Source organism: Lipophrys pholis (genome assembly GCF_963383615.2).
Source record: "Lipophrys pholis genome assembly, chromosome: 20".
Taxonomy (NCBI): domain Eukaryota; kingdom Metazoa; phylum Chordata; class Actinopteri; order Blenniiformes; family Blenniidae; genus Lipophrys; species Lipophrys pholis.
In genome coordinates, this window is record NC_137648.1 from 14,042,173 (window position 1) to 14,069,035 (window position 26,863).

A 26,863-nucleotide genomic window follows, 5' to 3' on the forward strand; every position below is an offset into this window, starting at 1 on the left:
CCGCTCCCTGGCAGGGGGCCTGTGCCGGGGCTGGCGCTCTACCACAGAAAGCCCTTTCTGCTTCTGAAACTTGGCAGGAGTTGGAATATACGATGGAACAGCCCCGCAGGGCATTTGTGTGATAAATGGATGAAGCTGGATAAAGTGATGCTCACAGCTATTGGCTTATGCATGAGTCAAAATCCAAACCAAACGGTCAAGATGTCTCATTAGCTTCGTATCGCGGCAACAGATCTTTATTTGTTTAACATTTGAGGGGAAAACACAAACAAAAATTAGAAAGTTCATAACTATTTTTGTAAAACATCAGCACAAGCAAAAATAAGAATAAACAACAGTTCAATAATGTTGTGCATAAAAGAAAATGAAAAGACACTAAATTCCCTTTCCTTCCATTTTATTTTTTCTGGGATAAAGTCAGCGTGCGGTTACTGTCAACTTCTTGAAACGTAGCATGAGTTGCATGTGAAGGAAACTCAGTCCGATGCATTAAAATGGGCCTCGGATACATTTGCAGTAGAGAGCGCGTCACATTTGGTTTGTGCTGCACAGTCGGGCATCTAAATGTGATTTGGCTTCTCTTGAACACAACTTACAGTCCTGAATGGGTGTCTTGATCCCTCGGAGGTCCTTTTCTGTCTCTCAGAGGTGAAGATGATTTCTAATACCACCGGCCAGGAGTGTCTGCTTCCCCGCCCTGAAGAGAGAAACCTCATGAAAACACATTATAGGACCGTCTCCTGTTCAAACATGGCGGCTGGTTATTATGCTGTGAATCTGATGAGGATTAGATTTAAAGCTTGTCCATTCTGAATGGCCTCAGAAATAACTTGGGAAGTGCGAAAATATTTGCTGCGAACTGCGACTGCCTCTCTAATCCTTCTGGACATGTCTCATTGAGGGTCTTCCCACTGCGATTTGCTATCCTTGGTAGGCCTGCAAGCAAAATATTCATATATTCTCCTCGAGAGGGATTTTCAGGTTTTTAAATGAATGTGCTGTGAGGAGGTCTTGTGAATTGGCCACAGATAAAGAAATGTAAAAAGCCAGACATATGGAGAGGAAATGGGAAACTCAAGTGTAACATGTGGTTTCTTGAGGGATGGAAAGAACTGGGACACTGGCAGCTTGGGAAAAAAAACAACAAAAAAGAAACTGTCGGAGCCCAAGTGTTATTTATGAACATCACTTGCTTGCACAAAAAAATAAACGCTTCAGAAATGTTAACTTTTATCAAAAAATATCACCGCGTGTTACAGATTTCTGGCGTCGATCTCACCAGGACTCAAACAAGAAGCAGCAACAGCAGATAAACTATACAAGCTGCTATTGCTTACATGACATTATCGAGAGTGTTGACGCTACGCTAACACTTAGACAGCTTTACACTCTTCCATAAACATGCAGGAGCAAATGTTTTTTTTGGTTTTTTTTTTTATGTGCAACTCAGTGCACATAGACATAAAACACTGCAGTGGTATTTTAAGGGAATGATTAAAAAAGGGAAAAAAACCAAACATTTGCTGTTGGAAATCATGATGAAATGACATAGGAGAAGGGTAAAACTATAATTTTTTTTATCAAACAACAAACATTCTTTACTGAATTTCTTGGTGACAAATTAAAGAGCAAAGACATAAATTTTACATTTGTTTTTATTCTAGCTTAAAGTGATGGATACAATTATCAAATCTGTCCTTCAACCATAAATTTGGATTTGCTGTGAAACAAAACATGCGTGAGAGTTGGGGAGGTGGGCGCAATACCTGAGGCAAAATGTGAAGGTAATTAAATGATCGTGGCATTTTTAGGATTTATGACTGATGCACAATCGAAACATGGCGACAACCTCATATGATTTTAATAAAAAAGAGTTCATGAAACAGATTTTTGAATTTTGAAGCCAACTCTATCCTTGAAACGATGTGAAAATGAGTCATGTGGCACTTTGATATACATATATATGAAATACACATAGACAATTACTTTTAAGGGAGCGACACTATAGTTGTGATGACCTTGAACACAAGGACAGCATGAGATGATTTTGGTTTTAGAGCCAATATAGCTTACCAAAAATGACTACATGTGAAGAAGCAAAACTAAATCTATTCAAAAACAGCAGTGCTGTGCAGTCTCCAATGAACAGAGATTTGCTTTACGTATCGAGCAGCACAAGAAGACGGAGCTTAAATCAATGTTACATCAACGGTCGGCGACTCATAAACACTGCCGAGCGCCCCCCGCCATGCAGAGCCAGCCAGCTGATGATGTGGCTGCATCATTACCCGCACCCCGAGAGGCAGGAAACTCTTTACCTTAGGCATCGCTACTTGTACACCCCCCCCCCCCGCCGCCACACAATTCAATTAGATGAATGTTGTTTACGGGCAGTTCTGACCCATTGGAATGCCATTATTGCTCCCTCTGTTGGATCTTGTATTAGCTGCCCTTCAGTGAAGCCAGTCCTCCAAATGTCACGGAGCTTATGACTTCAGAGATGATTAACAAAGTTTAGAGATGCTCAGGACACAGTTCAGTGACGAGGCTTTTTAATGAGTGTGCTGGATGTACGATCTTTAATGAGGACAGACTGTGAGATCCCCCAGAATGTGTGTGTGTGTTTTTTTTTTTTTTTGAAGTCTTGTCGAACAACCTCTCAGCGGCTGTGACGGACACTCGAATTAAAACATAAATCTGAACCTCTTACCTGATCTCAGTTGTCAATATCCGATACGTGGTTTTCTATCTGAAAAGAAGAGCGTAGAGAGGAAGTTAACGTCGTACCCGTCATAGCACACAGTTTATATTTAATCTTTTCCAAAGGTCAGCGCTGATGTACGCCCAAAAAGAGCAGCCGTGCCGACCTGCCGAACAGGCTTTATGGTACATTATCACACATTCTGATCAATGTGACTTTCAGGAAGCAAATAAATCTCTTCTGCCATGCCTCTGACAAATTAGTTCTTTCATTAGTGAAGACACAAAGCTTCCATCAAGGATAGGATGGCCATGCTAATCGAGGATTAATCCAGCATAATAAAGAAAGCCTGATCCGAACCATGGCCGCATCGCGCGGCTGAATCCAGATCAAACCGGATAATTGCTTGAGCACAAAAACCCAGACAGTTGCTCTACAGGCTCTTTATATTAAAAAAAAAAAAAAACCAGAAACATTATTATGTTTGGATTGCTGTATAATAGGAAGGTATTTCAACAGTCCCAGAACACATAATTAAGCTGAAATATTATTTCACATTAATAGGACATATAAACACACCAGTGCAAACAGACATTAATGGGATTTAGCTTAGATACACCACTGCTATTCATCTATTGATGTTAAAAATGAACATATATATATATAAAAAAAGACATTGTAAAACCCACATGCATTAACAGAGTCTTCTTTAGACAGCAGGCTGTTTTTAGTTGTTGCTCTTTATTTCCCATTAATATCACTAGTGCGATAAATACGTGTGGGATACCTGGAATAAAATGGCAGATTGAATTTAACAAACAAGCCTTGTGGAGTAAAATTGTCACTAGAAAGACTAATAAAGCCAAATTCTTTATTGAAGTGAAAACTAAAGAGACAACTTTACATGTTGCTGTTTGACTATTGTTTGTGATATAATCTTCTTTTATATCAAATCCATATTTTTATTACAGATAACTTTGAAAAGCTATGACTCTAACCATTAATCTGTCTCTTTGTTTATCGGTATCTATGAATGTAACTATCTGACATAGCACATTGTCTGTGAGTGATTTGAAATAGAGAATTGAACCACCATCCTTTCGGATAAGCAATGACCTGCTCAACCAACTGATCCACTATTATTCGACAGTGAAAGTCTGAATTTGAATTTAAAAAGTTTTTAAAGAGGAATCAGTCATGAAATCCTAATTGATTTGGTGCTTTCTATTTTATGGAAAGATTCATGCTCCTCAGACGATCTTGCATTGTTCTGTATTTGTCATTATTTCTACTTTGTGTCTTGATATTTCAGTTTTTCTTGCTGAGGCTTTTGTAACTTGAGGCCAACATAAAGATATTTATGGAAACATCATCTTATAAGCTAGAAATGCCATACTGTGTGGGTCTTCTATCATTTCTACATTGGCTTTATTAAAACGATTTTCAGTTTTTTTCTTTATGATACTCGAGATCATCCTGATCAATTTTCATTTCCTCAACGGAACAAGTGTTTAAAAAGTCGTTAGGACTGAATCTTCCTTCCTTCAGCTGGCTCTTTTTTTTCCTGTGACCTTGTGAGAGAAAACCTCCTCTGCACCGCTCTTCCCTTCACCACTTTGCGGTTGGATCATGACCAGTCTGTGTCAAGCCTGTTCTTAAACACTCTCCTGTGTGACTTGAGCCCACTGTTTTAATTATAGCCTGTAAGTGTGTGTGTGTGTGTGCGTGTGTGGGAGTTTGTGTGAGTGTGTGGGCCTGAGCGGAGCTGTGCTTCCATTGTTTGAGCCGAGGTCAACAGGGAGAAACTGTCAGTCCAGGCGCCCTCACCATTCACTCATGTGAGGCCCTGCTCTCTCAGATCTGCAGCCATGAATAATTCCGGAAAATTAACTTTCCGCAGGCAGAGACAAGTCTGCCCACTTGAGATCTCCCAAAGTGTCTTGCCCTCTCCCTCCCTGTCAGCCCTGTCAGCCGTTTCTCGTACCAGATGGTGGCTGCTCTCCTCGTCGTAGTCGTCCTCGCCACCGTCGGTCATCTCTCCCGCCTCCACGTCCAGCGCCCCCTCGCCTGCCTCCTCCCCAGAGTTGTCCGCTGCCTCTGACACCGACTCCTCATGCAAGGAGTCGCAGTTGTCCTCGTACTTCCTCTGAGCCTCTGGCAGGGAAAAAGGAGCGCACGTAGGAAGAAGTCAAGAGTGTGATCACAGCCTGCAGTTTTATGCTTGTATTTCCCTCTTGAGCACAAAAATAATTTATAAAAAAAAGCACACACATTGGTCACCATAACAACTAAGCAGGCGACAGGTGCACACACATTCTTTGTACATCAGATGAATTTTATTTAGCAGTATACCTTGTAATCAGTGCGGCAGCTGCAGAATTTTAGTATTTCAGTAGTCTTTCTACCACTGTATTCAATTAAAATGAAACAAGCTTGCAGGATAACTTTGTGCGATTTGTCGAAAAGACTCAGCGTTAAAGCTGCGTGATATTTAGTAGATAAAATATATTGTTTATGTTAAGTTTATGTATATATTAAGTATTGTAATATTATAAAACTATTTAAAAGACATGGAAAAACTACTTTTCGACAAAGGTTCTAAATCAGTGAGGAGACGACGTAGTGGAGTTCTCACCAAAAAACTAAAACAAAGCATGGTTTAATGAAAAAAAATGGAATACAACTGGAGCTTTGTCTGGGACTGTTCAGTCATACTGAAGAAGTCCTGGTCTCTCTCCACTTTCTGGTAGTTTGAATCTTCCACCCATGTACAATGTAGAACTAATGACAAATTCTGTTCGTATAAAAAAGTAAAAAGTGTTAATTGATACAGCATTTACAGATTAATTACATTTAATAATCATTTAGATTATGGTTGTATTGATTTCCCTTTGGTTGAAAAGATTTTCCTCCCACAAATCACCAGCAACAACAACAATTTATAGATTTTCTGAAATTGTCTGATGTCACGCGTTGCCTGTGAGCCCACACTCTTGTTGAAACTCTTGTTTGAGTTAACCTCAACTACCACAAGCAGAAGCACCAATAAAATGATCACTGTGGGGGACAGAGGTTAAGTTAATCACTTTAATCAGATCTGGACCTATTTTAAGTTAAGTTTAAGCTGCTGGAGTATTCTAGAAATTTAAATAGCCCAAAAAGAAAAAAAACAAACCAAAATCATCATGAGACTTAAATTCTTGAAATGTTTTTAGAATCAGTGAGAGATTTTGCTGCCATCTTGATCAAAGAACAAAATTTGACTAAGTAGATATTTGTGTTTGGCTCCTGGGTTGCCTGGTAATGGAGTGGTTAGCACTCTTGCCTCACAGCAAGGAAGTTGTGGGTTTGAATCCAGACCTGGCCTACATATATGTCAAGTTAAATGATGACTATAAATAGGCTGTATGTATGAAGACGAGCGTGTCTCGTCTCTTGGTTTGCTGTGTCATGGACTGGCAGCCACTCCAGGGTGTACATACAGTGCACTGCACTGCTGTCACCCATAGTTAGCTGGGATTGACTCCACTATCCCGGAAACCCTGAACATTATGAAGTGGTTTAGAAGATGAAAGGGTGAATGGACGGGGCATATACTCTACATTACATTGAGCAACTTTGTTTAGAAACGGATCGTGGAAAGCAGATCTGGATAAAACGCTACAAGTGACGACAAAATCATTTGAGCTCAGGTAGAAAATGGTAATTTTTACGGTTATACAGTTGGAGTCATTTGTTTCAAGATGTTAATGAGAATTGTGCTCCATAACTGCATTCCTGGGGGACTAAAGAGAAATCATCAATCTTTGCTTAATCTTTGACAGCAGCCTCAGTGAGGATAAATATATTAACTATAATCAATCCAGTTTTCTGCCTCAAAAAGGTTTTGCTCATTTATCATACACTTTTCACTGGAACCAAGGAAAATACTGTTCTGACATTTCTCCATTCATTACCTGATGCTCCCAAAGCCTTATGGGAAACAAAGTCAGATGCGAGGGACCAAACATAGTGAAGTAATAAAGATTTAGGAAAACTTTAAAACCTATGGATCATATTTTTTTTTTGTTTTGTTGGAAATGGCCACCACAAGTGCTTCTAATATTTATGTTATTTTCACTCTAAACAAAACTCCACAGCATTTCCCCTGGAAATGTGAGTTATTTGGTAAACAGCTGTCACGGAGGTAAAGATGCTCCAAGGTTAAAACAGAACAAGCTCTGAGGTTTGAATAAAAACATCACCGCAGGAGGAGAAATGTTTACGACAGACTTTTTGTCATGAAGTCTGAATGACCTTCGCAGGATGCGGCACACACAGGCCTTCCTGTGGCGGAGGACATCTATAAAGACCTCTCACATACACTGAGTCAGCGTGGCGTTGACATCTGTCCGCCGTTATGACGAAGAGCTCTGCCGCTCTTATCTTAGACGGTGTCACTAAGACGTATGGCCCGGGTGTGCTCCTAATTTCCCTCCCTTAGTGGTTGGTGTCCTTTTCCCTTTCGTCGCTGTCTGGGGCAGATTCTCCCGTCTGCTTCTCACCTGATTCGGCTCTCTGCTGCTTCTCAATCTTCTCCAGGCGGCCCAGCAAAGAGTCAATCTTCATCTTGATCTGAGTGAGCTCTCGCTTGATAGTCTGAAGCTGGTCCGTCTTCACTGCTGGAGCACAGAAACACAGACGAAGATCTCCTCAATTGTGGTGAAGCCTGGGCTGATTGGTTATTTCACAGAGGCACCCAGTGCAGACTCTCATTTAATACTCGGAGTCTGGATGTTTGGGATCTCGTGCCATCAGTCTGATTTAGACTTTCCTCAGGGATGAGGATCACAGTTTGGCTAACTGAAAAGTCACCCAGCTAAAACTGAGGACCTGCTGCTTTCAATTTGAAGATTGACACACGGCTTAACACCCACCATGCTGCGCAGTGCTCAAGTTTTACTCACTAGTGCCAATATCTGAACAAACTGTGGACTTTCTATCTTTCAGCAGTCTGCAAAGTCAGCGTACTGCTTACAGGATCTGCTTGGTTGAGTATATATTGTAAGTTTGGTTGCATTCATTGAGCGTCCATCATTTCCCGCTGTTGTGACTTGACATTAAAAGCATTCAACTGGCAGCTTTTTATCAGACACAGGAAATGGGACGCATTATTTATCTGTGCTGCTACCAGATAAACCACAGTCGCTCAGGCAGGATAAAGCTGAAACATTCAGTATTGAAATACACTTGTTGAAAGAAACAGAGATTTAGGATTACAACTGATAAATCATTTTTTTACTTAATAAAGCAGCACTGTTTTTTTTTTTTTTAATGATTACCAAAAAATAATGTTGGCATAAGGACGTGTGTGTGTGTGTGTGTGTGTGTGTGTACACAAAATGCAAAGATCTCAAACCAAATCACACATCTCTTTCTACTGAATATTGAAGGATTGTACACTGTACAGGAATTCATTCATTCAAACACTCAGACTGTCAAAGTCGAAAAAAATACAAATTAGAATAAAGACAAAAGCTTTAAAGCCCGTTGAAGAATATGAATAAATCACCGACCTTTATAAGGTCAGTGTGAGATACACGTCTTTTAAATTGAAAACCCTTCAAATGAACCATGAGCGCAAAGGAAAGAGGTTGTATACGAACTAAACAGAATTCTAAGAAAGAATACAAATGAAATCCAGATGACACATTTAATCATCTCTTGAAAACCGTGCATATCACTTCAGAGTGCAGTAAATGTCTTGAGTTCGACGACATCAGAGCAGAATCCCTTGTGATCTCTCTGTCCCTTTAGGTTGAGAAAGACTAATAGTTAGGAGCACCCTGTCAAGTATTTTCAATACCGCCACCTTATAAATCGAACAGTGTCTAAATTCCCGTATTTCACATGACGGTAAACAGCAAATATTTTTTTCCAGGCTTTTTCGTAGTTGTTTAATGAAGCTTAAACAACAAAACATAAAAAACGGGGAAACAAAACAAATCAACAAGCAGCCAGATTTTTATCAAAGTTTCAGTGCTATTTTTCCATTTTTATGCACTTGCCTGATCATTACCTCACTAACATGAAAAACAAGGGGGCACAATTTTCTCCCCCACAGCGTCTGTTTACTGCCTCATGAATAATTGCTCTCCCGTTTCTGTTTAGCTTTGGGCTTCCGGCGTTCGCTCCACAATGCATATCTGACGTTTGGGTAAATGTAGTGGAACTGGACCATGTCAAAGTTTGAGTCCTAACCTTGATACGCTATATGCAAATAACAGCTGCTGCAACTAAAAAAAACAACAAAAAAAACCCACATTTGTCAGAAGGACGTCACCATTAATTCAGTTTGGGTCCATCTCACAGCTGCTGAACCGAGGGTGTACTCTTTAACAGCTTGAACTGAGCAGATTAAAGAATTTAAACCGTAAAGTAATAAGATAATCTTATTCCTTAACCCTCGGCAGCTGAAATGTGTCATCTTTTGAGAGTAAGTGGTGGTGGTGGTGGTGGTGGTGGTGGGGGGGGGGGACAGATACCAGAAGTGAAGAAGAAAACATAAAATTCTCTTTGACACCTATCAGATTCTGTCAGGGCTGGAAAGAGGATGGATGAGCGCGCAGTAAACAAACCCACGAGCTCTTGTAAATCTGCAGCTGGAAAATCAGAGGCATGCGACAGGCACAAAATCAAAACATTACTTGTCTGGTATCATGTCTGCGTGCGGCTCTTTAAGTTAGTTTCCTTTCATGTATATTTACACCCACACCACATTACAATGCAGAGCCCCTCCAATGGTTTTTGAGCCAGTTTTTCTTTTTTTAATGATCAAAACTAATGAATAAAACATTGGCATTTAAGGAAGATAGCACTGTCTGATTAAAAAAAAAAAAAAAGATCCCTTGACATATTACCTTGCAGAAGACAAGATTCCCCCAAAAGGACATTCTAATCTTTCACTTGAATTTACAGTGAAAAACAGCACAGCAGCTGCCCCAGGAGGATTTAATGCACATTGTATGATATCTGTCAATGTGGGACTTTAAAACTCAGCAGGATGATTAATGTGGCCATGGAAACGGGAGAAAATGCTGCATATGATGCCATTCTGAAGGCAATACATACATAATGTGAGAAAGAAAGAAAGAAAAAAAAACACCCAACCTACTCTCATGTTGTTTTGTAACACAGTCATCAACTGTATATCCACAGACGAGCTGAAAATCGACCTTTTCCGGCAGGGGGGAGAAAAGGTGGGGATGTGGGGAATATGCAATCATATCTCGATGGGAAACACACTGAAGAGTCTATCTCTTTCTCAGCATCACCTGCTTCCATTTGGACAAACCAACATCCATAAATACACACACACACACACACACACACACACACACACACACACACACACACACACACACACACACACACACACACACACACACACACACACACACACACACACACACACACACACACACACACACACACACACACACACACACACACACACACACACACACACACACACACACACACACGTCCTTATGCCAACATTATCTGAGCTCGCTCTGGGCAGCTTACTCGTCGTCCTTTGATGATAAGAAAGTGTGGAACAGTTTCTAATTTATCGAGGGCCTCCAGGCCTTTTTCCTTTTGTGTTATCAGCCGCATAAGCTGCAGAGAGAAAACACACACACACCCTAATCCAGCATCGTTTCATCAACACGCCATCTTTAGATAGCTCTGGTGAAAGGAAAAGAGTGGGGGGGAAAAAAAAAACCATGCCATTGTTATTTAATAAGCATTTTGGCAGATTTGGGGAATGACTAATGGATCTAATTTTAGGACCACATTATGAGGCAAAGATACTTCATCTTAGGGATAGTTAGAATGTCTTCAATCACAGGTTTATAAAGATTAAGCTCGACAAAGCGTTTTAAGGGCTGATGAAGTTGATGTCGGTCAGACTCAACACAACACAAGGATTTCATTTTTTGCTACTGCTACTTAAAAAAAACAAACGACAGACATTAGGTATTCACATTTTAAATATAGATATATATTTTTTCTCCTTGTGTTTCTCTGTGTTTATCAGCGTATGGTGTACATGTTTCTGTAAACATTTAAACAAGGTGTGATTTCACACTGTATCACACCGTATAATATAAAGGATTGAATTTGATCCGCTAAAGCAATTTACTTTAAAAAGTTGGACAGGTCATTACATACGGGCATGCAACCGTAACCTTAACAGCAAATCATTGCCACTCGCACCATCACCTTGGCTGGATATTTACGCCAAATGCACATCCTTGCTGTGACTAGAGAATAAACCCAGGTTCCACACTCAAGGTGGGGATTTAACCAAATGTAACAGGAGGGACTTACACTCACAGCACCTGATTTACTAAGAACCCGAATAACGCTTGCACAAATAGATTGCGCTTTCAATTGGTGTGTGCTTTGCAAGTGAATTACTAAGAATAAAGCCATGAGCGACATCCCATGCAAACAGGTTCTTTTCAGATCTTGACTGCACAAGGACGACCTGTAAACTGCCTCACTTCCAGGTTGTTGAGCTCACACACGCATGACAATGTGGAGAAAGTTATAAAACATCAGGGCATGACAGGAACTCTCTCATTTGATGGGAAAACAAATCTGATCAGATGATGGGTCACAAAGTCAAAATTTGAGGTTGAACACATAAAATAATCACAATATCTAAATGAATAAAATCAAATTAGTGGGCTGCAGGTGATTCACAGACTCTTGTATTAACTTAATGAAAGCAAGTTTTTCAAGAACAGGAGCCCATGTTGTTATACAATGGTTAAAAATATAAATGTTGATGATGGGCAAACAAACAAAACAGAAGTTGTACACTTTCAAGTTCAAGGGAAGAATATTTCAATTAGACATTCAACAAATAATAATCTAATAATCTAATATAGTGATTGGTAGACCAAAAGTTTAATTACTCTAGCGTTTATCGGCAGATATTGATAATGTGCCAATGTTAAAGTGCACCCATCATTCACAGTTGTGTGAGGAATAAAAACAAACTTCTGAAAGAAATACAAAAATTAAGATCTTTTCAGGATCGACAAACTATTCATTGACTTTGCCCACCCCCCCCCCCCAAAAAGGAGGCTTCACAATACTAAATACTTTTTATCTAACATTCACACGCTCTCTGATGGACTTAGTTAAATCTCACGAGCTGTCAGCTGTGTCAAAAGGCTTAAAGTGAAAAACACATACGTGTTCCATCCTCATGATCCATGCATCCTCTGGCTGTTTGTCTTTCCCCCACTTTGAATTATTATGGCTCAAACTGCCCCACAGTTACGCGCCCCGTTATTTGGACAAACTAACCTTATTCTGCTATCCAATCTTCGGGGGCCAAAGTCAATATAAACAGGGACTTTTCACAGTCCTGGCAGGGGAGAATTAGTCTCCCAAACACATAGAAGCACTGCTTAGACAGAGAAGAGAATTCATCCAGTCTGTCCAAAAAGAGGATGGAAGATTGGGGATTTTTTTCCCCCCCCTCTTCTCTGTAATGCCAACTGCAGCTGGGTCCTCCTCACAGACCGTACCAAGCTGCTTGTGCTGATAACACTGGCCTAGACAGGCAACAATGAAACAAACACTGTAACCAATTACACAGGCTACGGATGGAGACGAGCGTTTAGAAAAACACAGCTGACCACAGCTCCGTAGAGATGCCCCCAATCTCACATTAATTACATTTAGGACGCTATAATGCATCACCAGCTAATCAGAGAGGCCGAATGAGATCCAGATGGAAGCTGGGTGACAGGAACAGCGCCGTTTGTTGAATGCTCGGAAAGCTCGGATTATATTTGTGTTTGCGATTTGGTGTTGTGCTCTACATTGCAGCGTGGCTGCTGGGTTGATTTAAATAGCTTTTTGATAGTGTCGTATGCCCGTGGGTTTTTTCTACTAGAGCCATGGTTTCAAGATTTGTGTGATGCTCTCAGTTTTTCTTTTAAGGACTGAATGCCATTAGGGTAATTAGGCTTTTTGAAGCTTTAAAATCAAATCAAGTAAAAAAAAAAAAAAAAAAACGTAAAAAGTCCTAATGGTCTAATGCAAGGATGTTCAAACTGCGGCCTGAGGGATTTCAAATTTCAATAATATAGTGGAGTATGGCCCAAACATGAAACTTGGCTTGGCGGCAGAGGCGTCCAGCCGTCATTTGGACAATCAATTTTCGAAAAAGACGGCAGAAAGAATGGTGGACGGTTTGCTCAAAGCCGCCTCCAGTATGTGTACAGTAGAACCTTGGACGAGGGGACCCGGTAAGAGCGGACACCCTGTACTGAGCGGACAAATGGTCGTGCATGGAAAGATTTTAACTATTAACACGCAGTGCTGCGCTGTGACTTCTCTTGAGTTGCACTTTCACTTTTCACTTCAAACATAAGGCCTGTGGGCCAAAACCAGCCTGCAAAACGCTCCAATGCGGTCCCACAATCCACCAAGCAATGTGGTTATTAGGCTTTATAGGAGGTTTTTTTTTTCTTCAATATTTTGATGTATTTTGCACCAGAATGTTTAATTAAATTTACTCTAGGTGGAGATTGTAGTAATTTTCAGTAGAAAATTGTTTGATCATCAAAATCATAGACAATTTCATCACATACACTGCACGCCACAACAAAGCAAAACTTTCAAGCATAAATTCAAAGGTTATTATATACATGTGTTCATATTGTATACATTTTTATATTGGTTCAGCTATGTGCTCTCATGTTTCTTCCATAACATTATTGGCGTTTGGGTTAACATCAACTGGTTCTACAATTTACCACGTCAGAATGTAGTATTTAGTCATAATGCATTAGAATGCACCATTTAAGGTCGACTTTTTCAAAATCTTCCCAGGGGAGGCGCCTGGATCCTCCCCCCCGCGCAACCTATTTTTTGGTTCCATTTATTTATTTATTTTTCTAGATATTTGCTTGATTTTATTTTATAATTGTATTGTAGTAACAAGATATGCCACACCTTGAGTGAGTGGCCCAGCTGTTATTTTTCCAGATGTGGCCCTTGGTGAAATAAGTTTGGATACCCCTGGCCTAATGTAAACACCCGACACCTTCTTGTACTTACGTTTCACCCCGGAGGACGAGGATGTTGGAGGTCTGGAGGAGGAAGAGGAGGAAGAGGAGGATGTTTTGATGGGGAAGGAGGTCTTTCCCCGGCGGGAGGAGGGCGCGACCACCCTCGAGCGTTTCAGGGGGATCACAGCTCTGGGAGGGGGAGCCACTCTGCCATGGTAGTCAAAAAGCCTCAAGACAGCAGGAAAAAAAAAAGCTATAAAATTACACTTCACTTCTTGCACTCCTTCTATAAGTCTCTGGCTTTTATAAGAGGTCCTATAGCATTCAGAAAATGCCCATCTACTCGAGCTAAAGGTTTTTTCACTCCATCTCATCACCACTTTCCGAAGCCTACTCTCCGTTCCCAGTATTGCATTTAAAGATAGATTTGGTATGGATTTCTTTTCAAGTCTTCAAAAAAAAAAAAAAAAAAAAAGGTTGATGATACAGTTCAGGCTTACAAATATCCCTCTTTCTGTGAAACTTTCCAGAGCAGAACTTTCATGGAAAATAATCCCTTCACATATCCCTTAAAACTGGAGAGGATGAAAAGCAGCGGGCGCTAAATGTCAGATGAAGGTGTCAGCTTCCACTGTTGTCCGTGACACTTGACTTGTCACGGCTCTTACCGAGTTTGACATTTAGAAAATAGAAAATGTCCCGGCAGATAAGCACTCTGATCACTGCCAGTAAATGAGAGCGAAAACAAGTGTTCCTTCATCAGCACGTTGGAGTTACATGCTTCATCTGATCACCCGTTTTGACAAGATGACGGTTTTAAGGCACCTCGGCGGGAAGGTTGCTGAATTGAATCTGACAAGTGACACTTTTAATGAGGACAAGTCAATCAAAACCTTTTCTTCATGACCGTTGGCTAATCCTCTACTCTGAATGTATATAGCCAATTTATAGCTGAGCGATTATCTTTTAAACAAAGTAACTCTGGCTGCAGTAGGAACCGTGCACTGCCTTTTAAAGACAATGGAGGACGGAGGTTCTCCCTTCACCTTTTTAAAGAGCTATAAGACATGCAAAGGTAGAATGAAAAGTTTTATCTGCCTCAGTAAAAACTAATAACATTAGTGTGCAGAAATAACAAGATAACGCCAAACGATTACTGAGATTGGCAAAGTAAAAAGAAAACTCATTTCCATGAGTTCCATGTCAGTACTCCTTCTAGTTTCAAGACAGTAATTCAATTTGGCGTGCTTAACTCCTGAAAATGACCTTGTGAATGCTTTAACAAGCTATAAATTTAAACATTTTAGATTTAGCTTAATATTTAAGTAAGAATTGAAAAGTCTGTGAGGTCTGATTATGTAGTATCTTCAAAGTATTATTTCTCTATTTGTTGTTACCACCTTTATGATGCCATGTAAAATGAGGCATTTTATATCCATCCATGTTAATCCAGTTTAGGGTCTCTGGGCACAGACATTAATATAACTATGGGCAAATTAGGGAAAATAATTAATGGATCCACATAAGAACTCTACATAGAGAATCCAGAAAGAACCAGAGGTACGGAATGCTACAATATGCTTCATGATTAAATCACCAATTTCATATAAACACATTTGAATGATACATACCTGCTGTAGAAATCATCCCTGTAGTATTCATAATCAAATTCATAACCGCTGAAAAGAGATAGAGTGGGAGGAAGAGGGGGGAGGCACAGAGAGCGAGAGCGAGATAAAGGAGAGATAGATTGTATTAAGACAAACCATTTCAGATCTGTCAAAAGTAAGCAGATCAAACTCGAGTTGTTTTGACGCGAACCGACACGCTCTAGTTTACGCCTAAAGCTCATCGCAGGTTAGGCAGAGAGCCTGAGCCACGCCAGCATGCAAAGACTACCGATCCACTGAATCAAGAAAAAAACTTTTAGAGGGCAAATACAGTCAGAGAACGGAGGGGGAAAGAAATACCGTGAGACCCTCGAGAGGAAAATCAATGCTACACGCTCAGGATGGAAAGTAAATTACAATTCAGTGAGGGAAGTAAAAGAAAGAGAAGAGGCGGAAAGAAGAAGCCGTTTTCAAATGTTGCCATTCTCATGGGAGTTTTAATTGGCATTATTGTATCATTATTTCATTTTAGAATAATGGAGTGTTGGTTTTTGCCTCTCATGTTCCTCTTCCATAATTACCATATTACACTGTGGCTGTTTTTGACTGCTGCTATAAAATGCAAATTAGGATGTATAATAACTCAAAGCACAAGCTAATGATTTACTGAAATGAGAAGTATAATGAAACAAACAATTCGAAAAGGGGCAAATTGGATGGGACTTTGCTAAAAGGCAAACTATCAGAGTCCTCAGAAAAGTGTCCCCGTGAAAAGAAAAACCTGTTTGTCACTATAGACTGGAGTAAACAACCGCTGCTTTGATGCGCTTGTGATCAGGAGACGCGTATGGGGCAAGAAATCAGGGTCACGCTTAATGAAGCTTATACAACAGCGTCTCCTCTGAGCTCTACAAGATGGAGCTCAATAAACTCCAGTCAAACCAGGGAAATGTAGAAAAGCAATAAACACTCAATTGGAAATGCCCCCCTCAAAAATCATTAATAAATCTGAGAAATATCCAAATCCTCCAAATTCTAAATATTGCTGCAAATTTACATCAGCGAGATGTGGAAGGTGGTTAATATTGATGACAGGAGCTGCAGCCCTGCATGTGAAAGTGTCTGGGTGTTGAAGGGAGGATGAAAATTACCTGTAGACAGCAGAGAGCGGCCGCTTCGAGCCGGCTTTGGGCCTGTAAGGCTTGGGCTCACCGGCCATGTTTATGTCTGTAAACACACAGAAATACACAGTTTTAGGAAGTGGAAGTAACAAATACCCACGTTACCACAGTCAGGAAGTTTTTTTGTTTTAAATACTTTGTTGAAATTGTAATTTTAGTTGTACTATATGGTAACATACTTTTATCACTATAACATCAAGTCGCTCCTGAGAACACTTCCAACATTTGTTTAGTGTCACTTCAAATATCTCATTCTGTTTGAAGAAGAAAGCTTTGATGAATAGAGATATCTCAGTGGTTAAACCGAATGGATTATTATTTTTTTTTGCCTGATTCTGACAATGTAATAAAATATCAAATGTTTTTTAATTGTTTTTGAGAAAATTGTGTATTTTGACTTAAAGTTTTTCTGTTCTGTTATCCAAGCAATGTATTAGTAGTAGTACTGAAATTCAAAAAGTCATCGTTTTAGTATGACAGCTTCCTGGTAAAATAGAAAACAGGTAACCAAATATAACTCCTCATTTACTGTATTTTCCAGACTATTGAGCACACCTGGATATAAGCCGCACCTGCAAATCTTAAAAGAAGAAAAAAAAAAAAGTACATATATTGGCCACAGATGTCCATGTTGTAACTGAGCAGGAATTTCACTGCGGGAACACGGGATTGCTCACATTTTCATCAATTTCTGCAACTCTGTCTTTCATAGTGGTGGAAATTCCTGCAAACAGCGCTGTGTGTGCGTGAGTGTCATCCAACTGCTGCGGACAAGCCCGAGAGAGAGAGAGAGCGAGAGAGCGAGAGAGAGCAGTACACAATCACAGGGTTTTATCTCTGTTGATAAAGTATTTTATCTGTTTTCTTCTGATTGTGATTCTGAGGAGGAAGCTTTCTCAGCCACGGAGTCCAGCAGGACGGCTTTACGTGATGCACCTGAACGCATCACTCACGGCCATCAGCTGCTGGAGTTCTGGACCACGGAACGCAGCGAGGTCACGAAGAGCAGAACTATCACTTTTAGGTCAATTTTTGGAGAGGCAGAGGCGCTCAACATAACAGTATGTATCTACACGCAGAAGTAGAATCTGGTGGCATGAAGCCCGTTAACCCGTAAAAATCCATAAATTAGCCGTGTCATTATATAAGCTGCAGGGTTCAAAGCCTGTGGAAAAAGTAGTGACTTATAGTCCAGGAATTACGGTACATTATTTAGGATGTTATAAAACACTATTAAATTGATTTTGGATATTTTCACTTAACTATGGTGATATAAGCCAACTAACTATTTTGACATTTATCAAGTACTAATAACCTCACAAGGAGATGTAAATAGTGTGTGGTATGATTTTAACTTGCCATATTTTCCAGGTTGAGAATAAGATGATCTGAATTGATAATTTCAAGCTTCAAACTTCAGATTACCTTTCATTGCGAGACACTTTCATTTAAATTGGAAACTTCATGACTTGTGTAATTGCAGGATTTGGCTAAAGTTACAATTCAAAAGTATGCAAAACTTGGATGCTTGCTGAATTTTCACTATGTATTAATTAATGATCGAACCACCAGTCACATCACACGTTAAATACAATTAATTTCAATATCAAAATCACATTATATGTATTTTATTTCTTCATCAGTTTAATGTAATAACATTGATCCATTTATAAATCCATGAAAAAACCTTAAGGTTCATATAACATAGTTAATATATTCAACATTCTTATGCAGGGCTTTACTCATATGTGAAATAACACCTATTAATCAAACATCCAAGAGGATACGTTATCAATGTTTATTACTTACAAAAAGTAGTTATGAATGAATCATGGTTCTTTTTCCCGTCACATTAATAAATAGTTCTCTTATATAGGTTTCCAATTCCATAATATTGTACAATAAATAATTACAAAGACTAAATCGAGGGAGGTTTCGTGAGTGTTTCCCTCTTGAATATTATCAAACCGCATGAGTAGTGTCGTAGGATTTCATTGAACACAAGCGTTTCCCACATGACTGTGTAAGCTCATCTAACAACTAAAATATGCGCCAAGTTAAAGTAAAACATCTTCAATCCTCAGATAGAACAGCAGTTTGTGAGTGTTATATCGGAATAAAAGCAGAGTCACATACAACCACAAAAGTACAACTTAACAAAATATTAATTCAAGCTTGTTTGGCTGTTCTCTGAATTTTACACTGCGAAACGGAACTTTTTAATGCAACATTTAGAAAACGGAGCGCCGCATAAAGCCGCAGTACTGTGGGACACGTTCACTGAAGTCAAGCTGAGGTCTGGGAGCCAATTTTCTAGAGGCAAGACAGGCGACCTTGCTGACGAGATTACAGAAATTAAATTCTTGTTGCAAGGCGGGAGTAAATCCTTGAAAACAAAGCAATAAAAAAGGGAAAACAAACTCTAAATCTGAATGTAAACTCAGCTCTGATTTATAGTGCTTTATTTTTAATGTTTAAAAAAGGCGAAAATCAGGTGTGCAGTTTTGTGACCTGACAGTCGCTGATGTAGAACTCCTCACATGGTTATCTGTGCATTGCCAAGGGTGTCGCAAGGTCTTTCGGTGCATCGTCTGAGTAGCTTCTGGGAGACAAGCCAGTTGGTCAAAATCAGCCCTTGAACATTAAAACAGCAAAAAGGCGGAGTGAACGGTCCGCCAACTTTTCGCACCCAGACACCAACTTGTATTCCTCATATCAGGTAGAAAATAATGCCATGAAATGTCACCTTCTACTGAGCTTTTAGCTTCCTGATGCTTATCTGAGGTTAGAAAGAAGTACAAATATTGTTCCCATGAAAATGAATAAAAAAAGTGAGAAAAAGAATCTGTAAAGTAACATCATCTGCTTTTTTTTAATATTGTTTTTGATTTCATAACCCTTTGCTTTGTACTCATAAGGAGTGAGACACCAGAAAATCCGCTTCTTAACTGGAAGGATACAAGCATAAAATCCCAAAACAATACACGAATCAGCAAAGTGCCCTTGTGGAAATAAACAACCTCCTCTGTGTTTTGAAGTCACTCGAAATAAGAGACACGGGTAAATGCTATATAGATACGCAGATTGTTTTGAAGGCGCTGCCATTTTGTCCCTTGCAGCTACACACCTTGCTTAAATATTTAATGTGTCTGCTCCCCACCACAACCCTAAACAAGAACCGCACTGGGGTGAAAACAATCTTTTGGCGAAGTCCAGCCTCCTCCTCCCAGTGGATGCCCTCCTGAGAAACAGGATTATATCCTGGTACACTACCTACTTAGACATGCTAAAACATAAAACTTTTTTATGCCAAGCAGCATGACCAAATGAGTGTGTGTGTCAGCTTGATAGGGTATATTTGGACTGACCACCAATGCTGACTTGAGAGGTAATTACAGTTACTGCTTATTAACCTGGAGTTTTACCTACGGAGGCATCAGGACCGAACCTTTAATTAGTTCACAGCAGTCCAACTGCACATAATTGGCATCAGAGACCCCAAGGCATCAAGAAATCTCGGAGAAATCCTCTTCTTTCTTTCATATCCAGTACAAGTTCCATACAGTACAGCCAGTCTGTTCAAGCGTTCAAGCTGAATATGTCAGGTACTGCATTGCCTCGGCAGCCTCAGCCCCCTTTGCCTTAAGCTGTCAGGAAACGCCTGCTTCAAGTCCACTGGAATAACAACTGATGTTTCATTGAGGTGTATCTCGCCAGGTGGAGGTGAAGTAATGAGCTGATTAATCATTAATCAACCATCCAATGGCAGAAAGTAATTGTAAATATTGTGATTACGTATGAATATCCATCCATCCCTCAGGCCATCCATCTTTTATACCCACTTGACAGCTCAATAATAATTCAGCTGATTTTGGATGAAAAGGAGGGCACAGATCGGTCAACGGGGCCAAAACAAAGATCCAGACAATCCTGCAACACATTACAGTTTAGAGTCATTTACCAAACTAAAATGCATGCGTTTCAATTGTGAGTGAAATTTTTCAATTTATTCCAGATTTCCCAACACTGCACCACTGGACTGCTATTGAAAGAATGAGTCACTTCATCTGGGAGGTGTCTAATGTTACATGTATCAAGTATCACATTATTGTTTTATTTCTACTTTATATAATTTGCATTTAAAACTCAGTCAGTTTGAGCTTCAAATCTTCGAAAAGCAATATCTTGTCAGCATGGTAATTTGTTAACCCCCCAGATGTAGAAGGGAATTTAATAGTGAACATTTGTTCTGAAGGCAAATTAACCAAAACATTTTCTCTGTAAAAATTTATTAAAGTTGAAGTTATTGGACAAAATAATAGTTTTCCAGCATCGTTTTGTACACTCCCCTTCAACAAACTGTTCTATACCAAATGAATGCTTTCACACTGCCTTCACTCCTGCTTGAAGTGGTTTTGAGAGGCACTGACTGATCCATGCTGTTAAGCAGAATCTCTGATGCCATTTTTAGCAGAACACTTTGTATCTGTACAGAACTAAGAGCTCATTTGGGTATAAAAGAGATGCTTGCTCAGTCAGGAGCAGAAACTGTGGCTTTATTTTTTATTTTTTTGGGGGGGTTGTTCAGTCTGTGCATGTGAATCAGCGAGGTGATGGGGACAGGAGCTGTCCATGGTGCTGAACTTGAAGATACAAGCCACATTTGACCTATCATAGAGCATCAGTAAAATATGGGTAAAATGAGTTAGAGGATATGTCGATACTTCCAGACAAAAGATTAGTCAATATTAAGACACCATGAAATGCCAATTAAGATATCAAATCCCCTGCAAAGTGGCTTGAAATTGATATAATCAAACACCTTTCAACAGTTCTGGGTAAGAAATTCACTCATTTGGTTTCAATCCATTTAAAGATTGCCCATACATTAACAAATAGGATTTTTCTATGTGTCATACACATGATATGACTTACTAAAGACTTATTATGTATATTTAAAAGAAATGACAGTCACTCACAATAGTTTACTTTGTACCGTGCATAATGTCAAGCACAGATTTACACATTTTTTAGAATAAACTCATCAATCAGTGGTTGGACTGTGGCGTACCTGAAGGTGGTTTTAGTGAACTACAGTCTAAAAACATGCATTTTAGAATAATTGGTGACAATACGTGCATGTATAAGTTGGATAAAGTGGTAACACCTTTTCATTTACCGAACCATTTTTTGCTAGATTCTAGTATTTGTTTTAGTTTACCATTTTTAGTTTGGGAACAAAAGAGATGCACAAGTTACCACAGCACTCGGCTCAGTTTCAGCAGTGAACGATGCAAAAAAAAAAGTGCTCCGACCTGTCAGCGCCGTGAACGTACACATGATGCAATTTGAATTGTTACTGCATTGTAATTATTTATAATGTTTGAGCTCGACTCCGATATTCCATCTGCCAGAGGCTTGGCAATGGAAAGAAGCACAAACCCAGGGTAAATAAATATTTAAGGCAACATTGTTATTGACTGAGGAATCATGGGAGAAACAAGGTTCTGGAGGTAAACTGCAGTGGAAAGACAGAGGCATGGAGCATAAGTAATCACTGACGACAGACCTGTGTTGCTCTGTCAAGAAAACAAGGATCCGTGACTCCCTGAAGGACCTGCCTGTGTGTTTTATTGGTCTCATTTGTTGCCTTACATCTCAGTCTCTTTCAGACTACTTTTGCTCATGCCTCCTGTTCTGCCCTTGGCCTCAGCCTATCCCTCAATGTCTCTTTCTCTATCTCCATCCCCCTCCCCCACTTTCCTTTCCCCCTATCACTCCCCCTTTCCTTGCACATGCACTCGCACAAGACGATATCTATCCCGTCTCACCATCCATCACTCTCTCTCGCGTCCCATATTTCTTCTTGTGTCTGCGCACGCTGAGGAAGCTCATTATGAGACATTTCAGTGCAGAGCATCACCTGTGGGGCCTTTTCTATTTGACACCTGTGCAGCCAACAAAAGCTTTCCAAGTCCTATTTCTCCCCTCCTTTCATTAGCAGAGGGATGAATAACCGTAGAGCAATGTAAGTTTTATTCAAAAGAGTACTTTGAATAAATCAAGGGTGTAAACCCAGCCAAATGGCATCATAATGCAGGGAATCACTGGGAATGAGAAGGCACTTGTGTGAAAGACGACAGCAACGAGAAAACATACGAGAAAAGTGAATGATGTGAGAAAGCTGGAGATGGGAAGACATTCTTAAATTCCTGGAAGGAATGTGAATAAACTACTGGAGCACAAAACCCGCTGGTCCTGTTGAAGCCAAAACAAATTAGACTGTAATCTGTGTCTCTCCCGCTTTCTGTTTCTTTCTCAACAAGACAGCCTACCCTCGACTCTTCCCGGTCAAACAAAGGGAGGGCAAAACCAGCTAATAGCCTGAGGCTTCAGAGGAGCTAACAGGAAAAGGTAGCAGGGGTCAATACAGTTTAGGACGAGGGAGAGACAGACAGCGTCTTAGTGAGACAAAGAAACTTTTCGTATTTGTGGGGGCAGAGTACTGAAAAAGTGTTCTCATCAGCCATAACTTTACACTACTAAATAATAATAATAAAAAAAAAGATTTATTCTGCATTTGAGGAATCAATTTGCTCAGACTTGTGCAGCAATAATGAATATTGTCTGAACGTATGGCAAGCCTCAATTAATGCTAAGAAATCTTAATTAAGACAAACCGTGAATATATTTGAATCACTCATTGAAATGCAGACTTGATAAATCTAGAAGAGAAAGAAAAAGAAAAAATAAATGCCCCTCATTTGACTCAAACCCACTTTCACTGACTCATGCCCTCATTCTGAATTACACCCATTTCACAGCCAAAAACACCAACAGCTGTAATTTGCATGTCAAACCACCTTGTGTTTATGCAGAATTTTCCTTTCAGCGGGAGCATAAAACCCAGCAGCCAAAACACAGCTGATTTAGTTGGTTTGTGTTCCTGCAAATTACCTGTTTGGACATCTGCTGCCGTGCGGTACAGAAGCTGTAATTGGGGAAAGGACTAATGATGAGTCAGGCTTTATATAGGTGTCGGCCCTGCGACTGAAAATGAAGAGGCACAGATTCAGTCTTCCTTCAAGAAATACAAGTATGCCTCTCTTCTTTTCATATTGCCAGTATGTCTATGAGCGGTACCTCAATAAGCGGATAGCAGTTAAGCCATAGCAGCATTTTTTTATTTTTTTTTTTTACCTCAAGAAACATTTTCAGGTACTGCTGCTGACATGCAATGCAGTTAGGTATTCTCAGCATGGACAATGCTTGTTGGAACTAGATCTCACCTGGCATAAAAAAAGATTGGTATAAAAGGAATCGCAGCTCTATTAGAAAGTTTATAAAGTAAAAAAATAAATCAATACTGCTGCTAAACACAAAGGAAGAACTGGACTACATCTTTCATGGTGCATTTAGGTAAAAAGCATCCGATAGCTCGGCTTAACTTTGCCTGTGTGCACTGCTAAAATAAGATTATAGCCACACAGTGGCATGTCATGCTTAATGTTTAGCTAAATGGACACGGCAGGATTATAATGACGAGGATTATACATCATTTTAACATCTTAGTCATGTTAGCAAGCTATCATTTGTTAATTGGTCCCAAAACCAAAATGCAGCTGAGGGTAATGCAAATGGAGAAGACCTTACTGACAGGTTTTATTGGATTACAATGGGACTGACATAAAGGGGGTGTTGCCTTTTAGTGTATAATTATGATATAAGTAGACATTGGCATTTTAAAATATCATTCTTTTAAAGCATATTTTTAGGTAGTTAGTTTTCCTGTTTCCTGTGGACTTTCATTGTATTTTAAATGACTTAAAAAGCATCTATTTCTTTTGCATGAAGTTTTTTTTCATTGTATTTGTTGGTGTAGAAAAATAAGATATCAATAAGAACTGTGATTTCAGTTATGTTTTGGCAAATTCTACATTAGGTCAAGTAGCCATTTTCTTTTGTTTTGTTTTATTCTCGGCACATCGTTGGTATAGGAACTTGTACATGTATTAACATGAATGCCATAGGATCCGGCAGCATGTAGTAGTTAGCACTCTTGGGAGTTTACCCCTGGTTTCATTTCAGGTTTGAGCTTCATTCAGTGGAGATTTTACACGTTGTTTTTGCGCATTTGTAGGTTTTCTACGAGTACTGTGGTTTCCTCCCAAACTCTTAATTACCTGTGGGTGTACATGTTTGTGTGTGGGACTTTGTGCCTCATTGTGTTTGTCAGATGACAGACTACCGCAACAATAGTTGAATCCAGGTGGATTATTTTGTGCCACCTCTTGTGTAATCCAGCTTAATTACTGACTTAATTTCATTAAATCAATTTCACAACATTTTACAGAACACTGACAAGATCAACCTGATTGCAGAGGAAAAATGACATTCTGATGCAAGTCATTTGGATACATACATCCTCAGGGAGCCATAAATCTGCAAAAATCTCAATTTCATATTTAGCTACGTCAATCGGGATATATAAAATTGGAGCAGCCAGTATCTTCTTTAAGTTCCCCATCTCAAGACATAAAGCCTCGATATGGAATGTATTCACAGCTCATTTATCCAATATCTTGCAAGGGTACACTGAGATCCAGTCACTGTTGCTGCAAAAAGCTGCAGTGCAGTCTTTAGATTAAATGGGCTCAATCTGGTTTGGATAAATTCTGCAACTACAACATTGTGTTTAGGTCCCAGTTGAGACGGAGAAGCATTTTGACTTTTCTAAAGCACCGAGCAGCTGCCTGCCTTCTTTTCCATAGCAACCGAGCCCAGGCTCATGGGTAGCATTTAGAGCCGTTTGCCGTGGCAAACTAATAGACTACATGAGTTCTCTGAAACAGATTTGAAACAATTATGTGAAGCTGATAGCCAAACAATAAACCTACAGCACTGCTGCATTACCCAGAATCCCAGAGCAAAAGGCTCATTTTGGCTTGTCCATGCCACTGTGTCCAGACAATCGATGTGATACTAAATTTATGAAGCCGTCTCTGACCTGACACCCTGCTGCCACCGAGGTACAAAACATCCATTCTCCCCCTAATTACCCAAAAAGCCTGGGTGTTGCCTTTGGAGTCACATTGGAGGTGTGCGGCACACAGGTGATTGACTACAATAAACTCCTTTTTCGACGTATCAGCTCCGATCTTCAAAAAATAAGAAATGGCCACTTTTCTCCGTCGAAAACAGAGAAAAAGCTCTTCACAGACGAGAAGAGCTGATGGCTCCACATCACATTTGTCACGTTTTTTTTTTGTTTCCTCTTGTGTGCTCTTTCATTTCATTCGCCTCTTCTTGCAAACGACAACTGCCTATTTGATGAGATAAACAATAAACGCAGCGCCAGAGAAAGAAACAACGAGAGAGCAGGACGCAGAGGGAGCTGCCCATCATCGCCTCATGGAAGGAGAAACTCTGCCGCCTATCTCCCCGATGACTTAATTAATTGAACAAAGTAACTAATCATGCAAATTGTTCCTCAGCAGGAGAGACGCAAGCAAAGACAAAGAAGAGCGTGAAGGAGCCGAATCAAGCAGGTGATGGACGTGCAGAAAGGACACGTTGGGGAAGTAGGAAATTCGTCACGGTGTTTGATGTGAAGTCCTTGCTGAATTGTGAGTCTGGGTTAATCTGTAAGGAAGACAGGAGGTGTGAGATTGGAGAAATTGCTGAATCTAATAGTTAATACTCGACTTCATGACCTGCTGGCGAGGCGCCGGCTGCCATGGGCGTCATAAAACTACAGACACTTCTCTCGTCGTTGCCAGACTGAAAATGTTCAAGGACTAATGAAGGCCGTGCAGGGACAGTCTGATTCTCATGTTCACCACAAAGTCTCAGGAAGGATTTCAAAAAACAGATGGGGGGGGGGCTCTTCCACCATTTTTACAAGAAATCACAATATAAAAACAGTCAATATGAACAACAGTTTGAAACTAATATTGACTTTCGTCAAAAGACTCATTTCCAGAAATGAACATTATGTGAAGATGAGACAGAAAGCAATCCGGCTGCTCCTTTCTGGCGTCGCCACAGTAGACGATGTTATCCACATGTTTGATTTAGTTGGTGGATTCAAACCAGACAACCTGTGGTCACAACATTAAATCCCCAACCTTTAGACCACCCTGATGCTAAATATAAGGAACAATTAAGAAAACAGGTATGACACGGCATGCAGGCCTGTATTGTATACAAGGGCATACCAACCTGACTTCCACTGCTTCTGAACAGCATGACTCAGTCCTATTACTTTTACCTTTAACGACTTCTCAAGATGTT

The 26,863-nt window shown here is 39.9% G+C and overlaps 1 protein-coding gene across 6 annotated transcripts in view; it reads right to left on the bottom strand.

The window, feature by feature from the left end:
• Positions 1-207: 207 nt before the first annotated feature.
• ralyl (RALY RNA binding protein like) overlaps positions 208-26,863 on the bottom strand; it is a 102,680-nt gene continuing 76,024 nt past the window's right edge. For 2 of the 6 annotated variants that reach the window (XM_080489705.1, XM_080489709.1), the window contains 7 exons: positions 16,541-16,616; positions 15,411-15,458; positions 13,829-14,007; positions 7,246-7,362; positions 4,686-4,855; positions 2,711-2,749; positions 212-697 (listed from right to left, as the gene is read on the bottom strand). In XM_080489705.1, the coding sequence (XP_080345831.1) occupies positions 2,717-2,749; positions 4,686-4,855; positions 7,246-7,362; positions 13,829-14,007; positions 15,411-15,458; positions 16,541-16,616 (623 nt within the window). In that variant the 3' untranslated portion in view covers positions 212-697; positions 2,711-2,716. Of the gene's footprint in view, positions 698-2,710; positions 2,750-4,685; positions 4,856-7,245; positions 7,363-13,828; positions 14,008-15,410; positions 15,459-16,540; positions 16,617-26,863 lie in introns of all 6 variants that reach the window. The other 4 variants (XM_080489704.1, XM_080489706.1, XM_080489708.1 and 1 more) reach the window with 4 other exon arrangements.